At 42.4% G+C, this 17,030-nt stretch overlaps 1 protein-coding gene across 1 annotated transcript in view; it reads right to left on the bottom strand.

The window, feature by feature from the left end:
• Positions 1-17,030, bottom strand: part of LOC146785455 (calcium-activated potassium channel subunit alpha-1-like) — a 1,319,298-nt gene that overhangs the window by 914,814 nt on the left and 387,454 nt on the right. The window contains exon 14 of the mRNA XM_085633050.1: positions 15,635-15,703. Coding sequence (XP_085489176.1) covers positions 15,635-15,703 — 69 coding nt within the window. The remainder of the gene's footprint in view (positions 1-15,634; positions 15,704-17,030) is intronic.

Here is a 17,030-nt window from a genome sequence, read left to right as displayed (position 1 = left end):
AAAAGAAAGGTGTGTAGAGTTGAGAATATTTTTGTATGGTCCTGAAATAATGCTAATCTGCAAAATATGGCAAACTTAGGCCTTTGAATATGTACACTGAATGTGTGCGGGTTAAACAATCACAATAAAAGGCAGAGGGTGGCTACAGAGCTACGGGTGATTCAGCCTGATGTAGTGTGTCTGCAGGAGACGCATATTCCATGGGCGAAACGCAAAACTTTGTTAGCATTAGGCTATACAGTATTGGTAACCTCAAGGCAGTCAAATATGATGAGAGGGGTGGCGATCCCAGCAAGACCTTTTTATTCAAACAATTGGGCGTATGTTGGCCGATATGTTTGGGCGGTGGGCCATTGTGGAATGTAGGGTAGGGGAAGCAACATTTACCCTTTGTACAGTATACGGCTCCAACTTCGATGAAGCTCTGATATTGGAATATCTAAATGGGGCGCTTGCTACATGGCCCACTCTGCTTTTTTGGTGTGGGGAATTTAATATAAATTTGACGTACGAAGATCTCCAAAACTGTGGGCGGAATTATAAAGGCAGTAAACCCAGGGTTTGCAAGGCCTTATGTCAACTGTTAACAGACCACGGGCTGTTGGATGCCTGGAGTAATTTGCATAGGCAAGATCCAGGATATAAGTTTTATTCATTCCCACATAATAGGCTTGTACGTCTTGATTATTGTTTTTTATCCTTATTGTTATTTACTGGGCTTAAAATTTGTGTCTACCCAAGAGTGGCATCGGATCATGCACCAGTCGTAGTAGAAATTCCGGTATTTGGGCGGTGTGCCGCCCCGAGAGCTTTTACTTTTGATAGAAAGCATTTGCTGGATGGTATTTTTATTGAGCATATGAAGGCCTGGATAAAAGTTTTTTCAGATTAATCGGCACTCTTCGACTTGGGGGATTATTTGGGATACATTCAAAGCTAGGTTTAGAGGGGAAACACAGTGCTACGGGTTCTATAAACAAAAATTAGCTAAGCAGGCATTACAGGTATTATATAATGAGCTTAAGACTGCGAAAGAGGAATTGGCGAATGGGATAGCTGCAGGACATAATACTGCAGCATTACAGAGTAATCTAGCTAGGTGTAAATCCAAAATTAACTTAAAATGGAGCAAAGAAATTGCTATAAAATACCAAACTTATCAAAGAGTGTCATGAATATGGGGAGGCCATGGGACGATGCTTAGCCCAGAAATTACGTATAAAGGAGGTCGAACAAAGAATAACGGGGATTAAAAATGCGGCTGGGGTCATGGTATTCGACCCCCAGGAAATTCTTAAAGTCTTCTTTGATTTTTAGATAGAATTATATACAGGACAAGACACGGGGTGTTCTTTGATGGATTTAGGACTTCCAGCCTCATTGTGGGGCCAATTGGATCAGGCGGATGTCGAGATGCTTGATGAGCCTATCATGTTGGGGGAACTAGAACAGGCTATAAGTTCTCTTGCAGTAGGCAAAGCTGCAGGCCTTGATAAACTGCAGTTGGAAATGTTTATGACCTTCTTCCAAGATATTACATTTGATGCGCTCAAGGTGTTTCAAACGGCACAAAAAGGGGAGATACCGCGATCTTGGGCTGAGGCCAATATCTGTATTTTTTAAAAAGAAGGGGAAGCCGTCTGAGCTACTTGGGTCATACCGTCCAATCTCTCTTCTCAACTCCGACGGTAAAATTTATGCACAAATTTTGGCCACACAGTTGGCGAAAAGTATAACACCAATAGTATCCTTAAAACAACATGGTTTTATACCTGGAAGAGGGACGGTGACCATGTGAGTAGAGTAGTGACACTCTTTGATGTTGCACAGGTAGAATCTAGAGAATTAGGGCTGATTTTACTTGATGCTGAAAAAGCATTCGACCGTGTGTCTTGGAACTTCTTATGGAGGAGTTTACAACAAATGGGGTTTGGGCAGGGGTATATTCAAGCCGTACAGGCCCTACACCACCTCCCCACGGTGAAAATATGCTCAATGGGATGCTTTTTGGACACTATGCCGATTTCTAGAGGCACACGACAAGGGTGCCCATGTTCACCCATTTTAATTGCGCTATACATTAACCCCTTTATTATTATGTTAGAACGGAGTAAAAAGATTATGCCTTTTAATGTACGACAAGAGCAGTTTTGCGTAATGGCATTCGCCAATAACATTGCGATCGCTACCTCCAACCCATGCCTTGCAGTTCCCGAAATAGAATTTTTAGCGCAGAAATTTGTCGCGGTATCTGGTTTTAATTAAACACAACCAAAACCCACATTTTATGTACGAGTCAAGTAGTGAATAGTGAGTCTAGAGTGGTTAGGGAAGCCACATATTTGGGTACTAAGATATCTACTTCTTTAAAAGAGATCGTAGAGGTCAACTGGGGGGATATTATTTGGGGAGTTAAACGGTCACTCGAAAGGTGGGAGAATCCGCATTTGTCATTAGTTGGTAGAGCCAACGTATTGAAGATGAATGTTTTGTCCCGGGTTATGTATTTTTTTAGGGCAGTGCCTCTGGAGGTATCAGGCAGACAAATCCAGCATTTACAATCACTCTGTGCCAGATACATGTGGGCCCCGGGGAAACCTCGAAGAGCTGCGCGATATATGACCCTATCTCTAGAAAGAGGAGGGTGGTCTGTACCTGATTTTGCTTTTTATTTTTATGCCTGTATTTTGGTTAATGCACATACTTTTTTGACTGGGGAAGAGGTTAGTAATCTGGCTGAAGCCCCCTCAATCTACTAGATGATTCTGGGCCCTGAGGTTAAGCATATTTTGTTTAAACGATTGGATGGCAGCTATTTTAAAAGAACCCGCTTTAAGGTGTTAAATGCTGTGTTTAAAGTCTGGAATATAGTTCGGAGAAGCTTTAAGATTCTTGCACACTCTGGCTATACTCCTACTGATGCCACTGGACTTTTACCTCCGATATTCTGGGATCATGTGACCACAACTTGGAGAGAGAAGGGCATTATTCGACTTGGCGATAAGTATCAGGTTGATGGGAGCTTATATTCATTTTCAGAGTTGGCAGAGAAATATCATTTATCCCCAACTTAAGTTTTTACAAGTAAGGGATTTTTTCGGAAAACATCCAATTTGTACGATAACTTTTAAAATTTTAGAAATCATTAGACAACAGGCAAATATCAGGACACTATATAAAATACTCTTAGAGGGAAGAACAGATGATTTGGAAAAGTATAATATTAAATGGAGAACTTAGTTGGGAAACCCTGAAATCTCACTGGAGAAATCTATTGATTTGTCTGGAAGGATTTTTATGGCAGCTAAAAAGTCAACATTACAAAATGTTATTTAATCTGTATCAATGTTATTTAATCTGTGGGGGGGGTCATGCTGACCCCCCCCCCACAGAAGTGGGGGGGGGGTTCAGCATGATGGAAAATGCTTTCGCTGTGGAGCAGATAGTGCAGATATTCTACAGGTGTTCTATGTTTGCACTGCTCTAAATTCTCTGATAGGATCTATAGAGAGGTTTCTGTCAGAAATTACGGGGGCTCCCGTAAAAATCTCTCATTCTATGATGCTATTAGGGATTGGGGAAGAACTGCGCCAGAGGAAACTATTGTATAAATACCGTTACTTAATCTTTATGGCTACGGTGGTGGCACGGATATCAATAGCGTCCTTTTGGCTACAGCAAGAGGCTCCCTCTTTCGAAATGTGGCACGCAAAGCTGTTTCATATCTTTAATATGGACTACATCCTCCTCGGGGACCTGAACTTCCACCTCGAGAACAACAACAACCCCAACTCCTCCACCCTGATCGACAACCTTGGCAACCTTGGACTCAGACAACTCGTCACAGCACCCACACACTCCGCCGGCCACGCGCTTGACCCCATCTTCTCAGCGAGCACCCACGTCTTCTTCGACCGCACCATCGAACTCTACTGGACCGACCACTGCTGCATCCACTTCACTTTTCGGAAACCCACCACACACCACCACACCCAGCAGATGCCTCGCCGCAGCTGGGGCAAGATCACCGAGGACCAGCTAACCGCCACCCTCGCCTAGAGCCCACCCCCAGACCCAACCGACCCCGACATCGCAGCCCGCAACCTCAAACAATGGATCAATGACTGCGCCAACACACTCGTCCCACTCAAGAAACCCCCCAACAACCACACCAGCAAGAGAGCCAGCTGGTTCACCGAAGACATCCAGGGCTCCAAGTGAACCTGACCAACACAAGAAAAAAACTGGACCCGCGAAAGAACAACAGAAAGCTACACAGCCCACAGGAACGCCACCCGCCGACTTCACCAACTGATCAGATCCGTCAAAAGGTCCACCTTCAGACACTGCCTCGACAACAACGCACACAACAGCAAAGAGCTCTTCAGCAACGTGAAGGAACTCTGCAACCCCAGCTCCAACACCAACAACATCCCACCGTCACAAGAACTGTGCGACTAACTGGCCACCTTCTTCCACCACAAGATCACAGACATCCACGACAGCTTCGACGCCGTCACCACCCCAACAACAACCAACACCCCCGCTCCCACGACCACCACCCGCACCAACCGCCTGCTCGCCTGGACCAACACCAACGATGACTACACCATCAAGATCATGAACACCGTACACTCTGGATCCCCGAAAGACCCCTGCCCACACCACATTTTCAACAAAGCCAGTAGGACCATCGCTCCCCACCTTCGGAAAACCATCAACATCTCCTTTGAGACAGCGACCTTCATGGAGAGCTGGAAGCATGCAGAGATCAGCGCCTTACTAAAGAAACCCAAGGCAGACCTCAAGGACCTCAAGAACTTCTGACCCATCTCCCTGCTCCCGTTCCTGGCGAAGGTCATCGAAAAGGCTGTCAACAAACAACTGACCAGCTTCCTCAAAGAGAACAACATCCTGGACCCATCCCAGTCAGGGTTCAGCAGCAACCACAGCACCAAAACTGCCCTCATCGCCGCCACCGACAACATCAGGATCATGCTCAACAATGGAGAAACCGCGGCCCTGATCCTCCTGGGCCTGTCAGTCGCCTTCGACACAGTCTGCCACCGCACACTAAGAGCACGCCACCACGCCAGAATCCAAGAGAAGGCTCTAGACTGGACCACCTACTTCCTCTCCGGAAGAACCCAGAGTGTCCGCCTGCCCCCCTTCCGCTCCGAAGCCACCAAGATCATCTGCGGCGTACCCCAAGGCTCATCTCTCAGCCCGATGTTATTCAATGTCTACATAGCACCACTCTCCCACGTCGCCCGACTGCACGACCTAAACATCATCTCCTATGCCGACGACACCCAGCTGATCCTCTTTCTCACCAAGGACCCCCACACCGCCAAAACCAACCTCCATGAAGAAATGAAAGCCGTCGCCGACAGGATGAGGAACAGCCGACTGAAGCTGAACTCGGACAAGATGGAGGTCCTCATCCTCGGCTCCACCCCCTCGGCCTGGGACAACTCCTGGTGGCTGACGGCACTAGGAGCATCACCTACACCCACCAACCATGCACGAAACCTAGGGGTCATCCTCTACTCCACACTCCCCATGACAAAGCAGGTCAATGCTATCTCCTCAACACCCTCCACATGCTTCGCAGGATCTTCAAGTGGATCCCCACCGAAACCAGAAGGACGGTCACGCAGGCCCTCATCAGCAGCAGACTGGACTACAGCAACGCACTCTACGCAGGAGCCCCGGCCAAACTCCTGAAACGACTCTAACGCATCCAGAACGCCTCCGCTCGCCTGATCCTGGACATCCCCCGCCACATCACACCCCACCTGAAAGACCTGCACTGCACTCCACGATACCAGACCAGCGTACCTCAACATTCGACTCAGCCTCTACACCCCCGCCCACCAGCTCCGCTCCGCAGACCATGCCCTCGCCACCATCCCCCGCATCCGAAGAGTGACCGCCGGCGGCAGATCATTCTCCCACCTTGCCGCCAAGACGTGGAACACCCTCCCCATACGCCTACGGCAGACCGAAGAACTTCTATCCTTCAGGAGACTCCTCAAGACCTGGCTATTTGAACAGTAGTAGCATCCCCCCCCAGCGCCTTGAGACCCTCACGGGTATGTAGTGCGCTTTACAAATGCTATGATTGATTGATTGATTGACAGTCTATATGCTGTTAAAGGATATATAAAAAGGAAATTGGGGTTACAGATTTGGGGGGCCATGAGAGAGTATAATGAGTTCTGGCTAAATGTAAATTGTTATGTTTTCATGCAGGACCATGGTTTTTCTTTTATTATGGTTTGTCATAATTAATAATGGATGTATTTATGTATTTTGCTGCCATGGATCTCAAATAAAAAAATTATTTAAAAAAAAAAGGATTTAAAAAAGTGATCCAAAGGAACAAATAGTTTCTGCTGTATCTCGGTTATTATATTGTGCACGGAATCTAAGAACTATGGCCCTAAGCACTAGGTTCATGAACACTGAATAAATCTGGCCGGATATCTATATAATTTGGTTGGCCCTATGAATATTCTATCTATATTTTTCCTTCGTAGTTAACTAATTTTAACTAAATGATTGAGTCATGTGATAACCAGGTATTTATTTAATGTATAATGTATGAACTGCTCTCTCTCTTATCCTATTTTAAATTTTATTAGGGTAGTCTAGCAGATAGATGAGATGACATTTGATCTAAGTTTGATGCATCAAGAATAATTACATATGCTCAAATTTTAGCAAATAATATTCTTAAGTATTTTTATCTGATGATTATTTTATATGATTTTATGGATGATTCTGTAAATTTTACATTCTCCATAGGAAAAGGTTGTCAATAACCATTTTGAGGATTATGGGCCTAAGACAATGTGGAATAGCCTGCCTGATGTTACAATCCTTAGAAAATCAACTGGTCATTATGGCTATCTCCTCATTTTTAAAGTCTGTTATTAGATACAGGAACACTATGCGAAGATTCAAAGCCATGTTATTTTTGCTTTTCTGGATATATACTGACTGTCTTTTTATACTGTGTAAATTAACTGAAATGTTTCTTTTTAACTGTGCTTTTATGATTTTTATTGTATGAAAAATCAAATAAAGCTGAATTTGATTTGATTTTGTTTGTGTGGATGATTGTAAAACTTTTACGGCTTAAAAGCTGAAAGAGAGTTATTATTACTACATGGTTTACTGCCATTGTAAGATGGAGCAAATCTTTTGAGAGTCTCTTTAGGAAAAGATCTAAACGGTGTGCTTATTTTATGATCTCAATACGAGTGAAATACATAAGTACATGCAGTATGGATCCTGTGGTTATCTCTATCAATTTGTGAGTCTGCCCTCTGCCTGTTCTATTTGAACAACAATTTGTTAATGTCACAGGACAGGCAGAGGTTGGAAAGGAATTTAATATTGCTGCTGGAACCTTTGAAATGTTTGGGTTCTGTTATTAGTCAAGAGGGCCAGAAAAGTAAGTTTGATAAAGTTAGAAATATGGTCGGCATTAAAGAATGAGGAACTGACGTTTGTGAAGTTCATCAGAATTTCAGACCCTTTCTCCTATTCAGACTGTGTTCCCAGGGCTGCTGCATTACATAGCTATGCAAGCTGTAAAAGCAAGAGCTTTGGTAGAAGTGTTATGGTTTGGATACAAGATCATTTTGACAGAAGAGGCGAGACCGTAGAAGTTTAGAATGGTAGGACTATTTTTGTGAGAAAGCCAGCCTATGTCCCGCAGTTAGCCACAGGTTTGCTTTGGCTGGGGGCCCACTAGGAACAAGAGAAGTCTGTAGGATGATGGTTATAGAGGAAGTGAACACAACATCAAAATTGTTTGAAGATGCAGGCAGTTCTTTTTTGCACTAATTTTTTTTTAGGAGATTTGAGGAGTTGCTTGGTTCTGCTTGTAATAGACATTGGGCCTGATTCACAAAGGTAAGCTGGATGAAAGTCTAACTTTAAGGCTTTCGGTATTCAGGAAGGGAATTTATGAGTGGTAAAGTTAGACTTTTGACTCAGTTAAACTTAAGGTTTGGTCTTAAGTTTAACTGAGACCAAAAGTCTAATACCAAAAGTAGTAAAGTTAGACTTTCGTCTCAATTTACCTTTGTGAATCAGGCCCAATGTGTCAGCTGTGAGATACATAAACAAACTGGCTAGTTTCAGATCAAGGAATTTGGCAGAGTTGACAAAGGAGATTTGGCATTTGTGTTTGGACTACACAATAGATCTCAAGGAAGATTATCTTCTAAACGAGGAGATATTGGTTTTATTCTAGGATTTAAGTTTATTGAAGCAGAGTATCTCCGTAAAATTCAGGATCACTAGTTTCCAGTTCAGGTGGATCTTTTCACAATCAGGCTGGCAGCTGATATGAAATGTCACAACAGTTGGAGGCATGATGCGGTAGCTGTATGAGGGAGTGTATTTTAGCAGGATTGGCAGAATAGTAAGGTTAGTGTTCCCTCCTTTTATGAATGATTCAGAAAAATGTTGAGCACTCAGGTGTCAGAGGTGTCAGTTAGTGATGATGATGTTGTGGGTAGTCTAGCCATGGTTTTCTGAGCCAATAGAGTTGCAGCCTTCTATTAGCTTAGGCTTAATATGTCTTTTGATAGGAGCAGGAAGAGAAGAACAACCTTTAGTAGAGTGCAGGTTCTTGACGTTTATTGTTTGGAGGGTATTAGGAGATGAAGAGAGTTTGAATGTCTTATGTCAGAAGCTAATGAATTGCTGGAAGGAGTTTTAGGCCCTGAGCACAAGAAGGAGCTATAGAGGAGCATAGAAAGCTTTGTTCTATGTTGAATGGAAAGAGGTGTGCATTGATTGCAGGCTCTTGACGAAATTGCAAATTAATGTTTTAACTTAATTATTCAGTAAAGATTTAAAGAACAGTTAAGCCGTTGGAGGTAGCAGGTCATTTCATTTTGAACTAACTGACACAGTGATTTGGTTTATCTTGGTGGTGATGGGATATGTCAGTGATGTACAGTTTGTTTCAGGAACAGAGTACCTTTCTCTGATTAAATTAGGTTGAAAGTTGGCATCCCTTTTATATTTAATTTCATGTATAAAGGTTTCTGATGTTTGTGCTCTACAAGTGGATAGAAGGTTGTAAAGTCAAGATGGAGTTTTTTTTAATATTTGCTGGAGAACAAACACCACCAGCGAATATGTTTTTTATGTGTTTTGGAAAGTATTTATAAACTTTACATAGTGAGCTGTTTGTTGGAATATGTGAAAGGGCCTTAGAATTTAAACCAACTAGTGAAAGTCAGTTACTGATCTTGTATATGAATAAGGAATTAGTGTGTGTCGACAATTGTGAAATGGTTGACAACATATTTGCAAGACTATGGAGTTCATGTTTAGATTCAAAGAACCTTCTGTGCAAGGGAATATGTGCATTACAGTTTTTGGTAGGCGTCATCTGTGGAAGAAATATTGGTCACAGCCAGAAGATTTCACAGGAGGCTATTTAAGTCCAGTGGAGCATTTTTTAATAGCAGTTTGAGGAACTCATAGCCTATTGTCTTGCCATAAAATGTAGATTTAACAATTTTAACTTTTAAGAAAATATGATTTATTAAAGACATGGGCACTAGCATCCACCAAACCCTCAAATAGGTTTACACAGAACAAAATTAAAAGAAAGGGATTGTAAGAGGAGTAAAGAGGTAAATAAGTTATTGAGAATATAATGAAGTTTTATCTTACATAGAATTAGTTAAGCTGAAAGGAGATGGAGGCGATTGTGAAGACACAGAGGAAATCAGACTTTTAGAGAATGAATAGAATTATGAGAAGATTCATAGAATTGATATTTATTTAGGGCAGCTCAAGATGAGGAATATTGGTTGTCTGTATGTTGCATCCGCAGTTCGGACGTTGTAAGTTCTGGGGTTACCAAGATGAGGTTTGAGTTTTTTTTAAGTTGTGAAGTGTGGCTAGCAAAGAGTTAAGCACAATGCAATTCCCTGTGTCTTTAATAAAATCTAGATTCCCACAACAGTACAAGTTGCACATTCTACATTGCCAAAATTATGTTGGTAATTGTATGATGGGATTTGATACAGAGTTAATTAGCCATCACACTATGCCAGGGTTGGGACAGACCAGGCCCACTGAACAAAGGAAGAATCCCATACTTCTGGAGCCAACACAGGAGGGAGCTATCCTTTAAAGTTTTGGAGGGAAAGTCCCTGGCAGTGATGCCACCAAGGTGTGAAGCTGATGCCCTCACAAGAGATGTGAACAGGGACCAGTCAATGGAACCATCTTGGATTGTCCCAGAATGCTGTGCAGGAGGGCTGGGACAGGGGCAGAGGGGTTATGTTACACCCTAGAACTGGCCTGGGGTACCTGGCATCTAGAACATACCCCCCATTTTAAAACTCTTGCACAAGGGAGCAAAAGAGAGTTGGACACTGGAACTGGACAGCGGCAAGACTATGGATAGCTGGAAGCACAAGCAATATGATGCTCTAATGGATTAAGGAGTCTGCTCACAGCTGCCCTCAGGACCAATGGGCCTCTCTAGAACCTTTGAGGCTGGTTCTCTTATACACCCTAAGGACCAGTTTGGGGAAGATCTGGACTTCTGTGCCCTAGCAGGAGGAGAGAAGCTCCATAGACAAAGAGAAAGGTTGGTGCAGAGATTCTGTGGAGCCAGTTGCCTGCAAAGTGTGCAACTTCAGAGGCCAGGAGGACTGCTGCAAAAGGCTCTTGGTGGCCACCAGGAGAAAACAAGTCTAATATTATTGAAATCAGCCCATCAAGCCTTAGTTATGCTCATTGATAAAGTTTTGACCTTTGGCCCTTGAGAGATAAAATAGAGCGTTCGGGGCTCCACAGCTGCTTAAAAAAAAATATCCCTGGTGTGGGCCAGTGCCTAGGGGTCAGCACAAAGCAATTAAATATATCCTTGGCATGAGGGGAATGCATGGGGCCCCCATTCCCAAATAATATCTCAGGCCAGTGACCCCGTCCCCTGGGCTGGAGTCTCGAAAGAAGAGGCCAAGGACCCCATTCAATCCAATACAAGGAGAGCCAGAGGAAGTGCTGTTCCACCCCCCAGTGATGGTGGCTTCGCCCCAGCTCTCCTTTCCTGTGTCTGGGGGGAGCATGGTGGTCAACAGGGAACAAAAACCCAGACCAAATGGAGCAGGAAGCTGCTGGTTTTGCACCCAAGGAGGAGGGCATTCAAGAAGCTGGCCAGAGCCATGGTGCCACAGGGCTCCCCTGTGGCCCCCCACCCTAAAGCCTTCCATGTCAGTGTCCAGTGTAGGACTAGGCACCACTGAAAAAGAAAATAAAGAAAGAAAAAGACACTTGGTATGAGGCAGCGTCCCACTAAAAATTGTGACTGAAGCTTCTTCTATAATATTCACAGGTCCCAGGCTGGGAGTGACCCATTATGCCCTGTGATGATTATTTTGCATGTGTATTTCTGCTTTGTGGTGCCCTAAGATGGTGCCTGGAAAGTGTTGTGGGTGGGCTGCATGGGAGCAGCAGCCCCCCATTTAACTTTTTTAACTCTAGCTCCATGTCTCCCAGGTCACAAAATGCATGACCTGAGGAGACTTCATTAATGTGTACACAGGCATAAGGTTGGAATATTTGTTTTACCGCCTGGGAGTGCATATCTCTCTAGGTTATTTATATGGCTACATGTTATGTGGCCTAAAGGGGGGTTAAAGAACACCACATGCACATGCCATGTTCCTTTTAAAGGCTTTATTGTTAATACATTGCTAACAGTGTTTATTGACAATAATGACTGCCTTTAAGCATGGCTAATGACTATGGGGATATAATGGTTGTCTGTTTATAAGATGAATTATTGTTTTTTTAATGTGGGGACCCTTGATAAAGCCAGTTGGTTTGTATTTTACATTGATGTAGTGATCTTTGACGTAGCCAATAGGCTTGTTTTAAATTGTTGCTGTGCAGACAGATTGTCATGTTCAATCTGGTAGAGGTTTGGGAGTGGATTACTATTACTTTGGAGGTCATGGCCCAAAAGGCATCAAATTTAATGTCAGACTGCCACCCAAGGTATTTCTGTCTGCATGATATACATATTTGTAGCATAATTCATAGTATTTAGTAGTGTGTCTGTAGAAAATGTACTTTTATTTTTTCAAAGAAAAAGCACTGACTGGACAATCATTTATTGAGTGTTATTATTGCGTTCCAGCGAAAGGTGTTTACTAGCCCACATCATTCCCCTTAGTAGGCTTTGGACTACTCTGCTTTGCTACCCTAAGAGAGCTACAATGGGGTGCTTGGTTCCCAGTAAGAGGAATGTGTGAACCTATTACTTTCGAAGGCCTCACATCCTGCACAACTAATAACCCTATTTCTTACACACCATCACAGAAATAATTAAGTCTTCATGACATTCCTGGTGCTCAGGAGCCTACTTGGGCAGCTACTTGGGCAAATTACCCCACTAATTGAAATCTCCTCTCATGGCTGCCCAGAGCAAGTCAGAATAGTCTTTGTACTTTCACACATGGAAAGGAAAAGGAGACAGGGTGCTGGGACCAAATTTGCTCAGTCTGTGAGGTAACTGATGGAGCAGGTAGTGCAAAATGTTGTATACCTCCTCTATTCTGCATGAAATTACTAATTATATAATCTATTAACTATAATATTATTAAACGAGCTTGCATGTATATTAATAAACATTATTAAAATTTGAATTACATGTGGGATTTGCATTTTGCATGGCTAAATTTCCTTTATAACTAAAATCTGTACGCATATTAACAATAGTGTATGTGGTAATAGATTACTGCATGATATATGTTGCTTTTGTGATGTTGCCCCATGAGGAGGACCGAAAAGGTGAATTTAATGGCTTTAAATGTTGCTATATGCTAGATAAATACAAGCACATGGAGGGATTAGTAAGGGGTTAACATTAGATTGATTATTGCTATGTATTAATTACTCTTTTATGTTTGTTTTGCTTAAGTTGGCATTTGGGCCTAAATCAAAGATGGCCGCTGTCACCACACGAAGAAGTGGCCACTGTCTCATGGGGCGCAGAGTGAGCAACGCATGCGCGAGAAATCTCCTAAAACCTCGTCGCGACCTTTGTTCACCATGTACCCGGACAAGGCTAGAAAACGGGAGGCCTGCCAAGACAAGAGAACAATCAACCTTACAATAAACCGGAACAAGCCGACTCTTGGAGTAACCAGTGACCTCACACTTCGAACAGTACTGAGAACCTTAAAATTGAATCAGACAATCTCAACCAGCCAATCACGACTGTTCTAAAACTTTAAAATGTATCTTCTTTACTTCATTGTATTATAAAAACAGTAGCAGAATAGAGAGGGACGTCGCGTTACGTTGAGTTGCATGACTTGCGTTGCGTTGCTGATTCATCGCCCCTGAATCCTTGAGGGTCCGGATGCTGCCTGGTCATCTGATGGCTGCGAACTTTGTCTAAATCTACGGGCAATGATAGATGCTTGCACGTCCTTGGTCCTTTGCTGATCTTTGGGACTGTAATGTGCTAAGGAAAGAACTTTGAGCTTTGGCCTGCTTTCGGACGACTTACGACAAAATTTTGATTATGCAGAGCCAATGAATTAGAGGACTCCAAATAGCCAGATGAGGTAAATATGATGTTCTGCGATTTATTCAAAAATTGATATGAATTTTCTAAACTTGGACGAGACAAATGCAAATTTAAAATCATAATAAAATTTTAGATAAACGATTATTGATTAACGAGAAATCATGAGTTGTGGGTTTTTCATTTAGAGAAAGATTTTGAAGTCTTAAAATGTGTCTTAGCTGGTTCTAAATCACCATCAACCAATCCAACTATTTGGTCCATTGACCAAGTGGGAGGAGTGCCTTGATGTTTTAGGATTAAGGATCTGTAGGCAAAGGGCGTTGATGTATATTTTGTAAATAACTTTTCCCTCCCTATAGGTCATAAGGTGTTCCCCTCACATGTCCAGCGCTGGAATTACTCATCCATCCTGTGTGTGCAGACCAGAAGAAGAAACATGTGAGTGTTGGTGTTATGGGCCCCACCAATGACTGCATGTGTGAATGAGTTAGTGTGACGTCGGGTCTGTGACACAGGGAGGATATTGGTACAGGTTGTTCCCCATTTCCCGATTTTGCGCTGGATTATAACCATTCAGATGTGATGACACTACACCCTAGGCCTACAGCCATAGACTGTGGGCTACCTTAGTTCCTCAGCCACTGATGTTTCTTTCTGCTCAACCTATCTCAAGATTCCTAAAGGGTTCACAGGTATATTTCAATTTCGATTTCCCTTCAGTCAGGTGGCTGGGAATTGTCTTCCTTCACTCCCAGCAGTGTGAACTGCCTAACACATTTAGCATGCTTATATGCACACATTTAAGAACTATCCTCTTAGTGCTTTACTGTCAGCAAAAATCCAGAATTGAACAATCTCTCTACAAGCGGGGAATATGTCATCAATCTTGTGAGGGACTTAGGTAAGTATCATGCTAAAGAGCTATTGACAATGTACTGTGATTTTAGAGTAGTTATTACCCACTATTTTTCTATTTTTGACATTTTGGCTCTTTTCTCTTGCGTTCAGCTATGACTTAAAGCTGTGTAAGCAGTTTTAAATCAGAAATACCGTGTAGTTGCCATCCTTCCTGAATCTTCCAACAACCACCTTCCTGAATCTTTTTTCTACTTTGCCAAAAATATTCTTAGGACTTGGCATCCATTCACCAAGATGCATCTTATGATCTTCAGAGCATAACTTCTTTCTGCTCACCATAGAGCTCTTGCCCTGTAACCCTGTCTAACTGTGTCATAAAAAACTCTGGACATCAGTGCAATTCTGCATACTACTTGTGCATACCAACAGATCTAATATTGGTTGTATGGGGTTTTCAACAGCCCCCTTCAGCCACTGGCTTATCTGAATCATTCTCTTTCAGTAAGCAGCGTAAGGCATTGAACTCACATCTTAGATCAGCACAGAGGAGTACTGCTCTCTCACTGTCATTTTGAAAGTACACTCAAACATCATACTTTTTTTTATCATATTCAAGTCTGTCTCAGGCATCATTTTATACATTAAACATGCCTGTAGCAGGCAATTTTTGAACCACCAATACCACACCACCACCAATACCATCCATAAGAACACCACTACAAAACCCCCACCAATACCAGTAACCCCATCACCACCAATATCACTATAACTAATAACACACCATAATTTCTACTATTGTCACCAATAGCAATTATCACCGAAATCCCCACTACAATTCTGATGCTACCAGTAATACCAGCACCACCACCAATATCACACCACCAACACCACTACAGCTATCACACCCTCCAAGCATTGGAAAAACCAATCTGTCTGACATTACTGTGCCATTGCTTGGAACATAATTTCTGCATATCTGCATTTACATGTGTTTGCATGCATTGTCACTAAACTCAGACCTATTAACTTTGTCAATATTTAATTTTCATGTTACAGAACTCTTTGTCCAGACCACAAAAGTTCTCTGGTAACATCGGTAAGAACAGATTCCTCTTTAAGCTAATGATTGTTCACTCTTTACCTACAAATCTATGAGATATTATATTTAAAAAACGTGATTCTAAATACCTGTATTCTTCGCAGGCTGAACTGTATTCAATGGCAATCAACATGATGTTTAGCTTGAAAAAGCACAGCCTAGGATGAAAAACACAAAGTGAGCCAACATAACATTTTGAAGAAGTGAAAATGAAGTTCCTTTTCAGGTTTTCTGCTTTACATTGTAGGTCATGCAGACAATTCACCCTATGTTAAATCTCCATTCTATCCCATTCTTTCCTAAGCCAAATAAACTAACTCCTACAATATGATACATTTTCAAAGAGGATGTTTAGAACTGTTTGATTACATACATTAATCACCCTCAGTTAGGATTGGTTCAAAGATTTTTTACTTGCCCGGGTGAATTTATAATTTGATGTCTCACACTGACAAACCCTAGAACAAAAACAGTAGCTCAGCTTTCATGCAGCCTCCTTTTTTGCTCAGCTCTAAGGACAAGCAATCAAGAATGCTTACTCCATCATAGACTTTCAGAAGGGAGCTGAAAAGTTCAGATTGAGATGCCTAAACCTGAATTGCCTGGAACCAATGAGATCTGTAACTAGATTTGTAATCTAATATGTTCAACCATGTTTTATTTTTATTTTCAAACAATGCATATTACATTAACCCAACAAAACATGGTCATGGTCAATATCTAAACGTGCTATGCAATGGTTCGATCAATATCATGACCACTGAATAGCAGATTGGTCCTACACAGCTGTTCAGCTTTGCCATTACAGTGTTCTTTTTCACATTGCAAATTAAATGCCATTATAGCTTGTTATATGATGAAAGTATTGGTATAACATCTAAATAATAAAGTTAATTATATAACAAAGTCTTACACTGTTGGTCTATTTATTCACAAGCAAACAGTGAGTCAGATTTGTGGAAAAACACCCTCGATAGCTTCAAATTTCTCAAGTTCATAATTGAGTATGCAAACCATCTTTTCACAAGTTGCCATATGACACATGTCCTTTAACCATGAATTAAAATGTGGTACATTACTCATTTTCAAAAGACCTAAGTTTCCTATTTGACCATGGCAAAGGATGTTGAAAAACAAAGCAAGCGGGTTGCATGACAGAATATTGAGGAGGAAAAAAATTTCCATCCATCCCACCCACCCACCCACCCACCCACCCACCCATCCATCCATCCATCCATCCACCCCTCCCTCCCTCCCTCCCTCCTCCCATCCATCCATCCATCCATCCATCCATCCATCCATCCATCCATCCATCCATCCATCCATCCATCCATCCATCCATCCATCCATCCATCCATCCATCCATCCATCCATCCATCCATCCATCCATCCATCCATCCATCCATCCATCCATCCATCCATCCATCCATCCATCCATCCATCCATCCATCCATCCATCCATCCATCCATCCATCCATCCATCCA

Source organism: Triturus cristatus, chromosome 11, assembly GCF_964204655.1.
Source record: "Triturus cristatus chromosome 11, aTriCri1.1, whole genome shotgun sequence".
In the NCBI taxonomy this organism is placed as follows: Eukaryota; Metazoa; Chordata; class Amphibia; order Caudata; family Salamandridae; genus Triturus; species Triturus cristatus.
The sequence above is the reverse complement of the archived record's forward strand: the minus strand, read 5'-3'. Positions and strand labels throughout refer to the sequence as shown.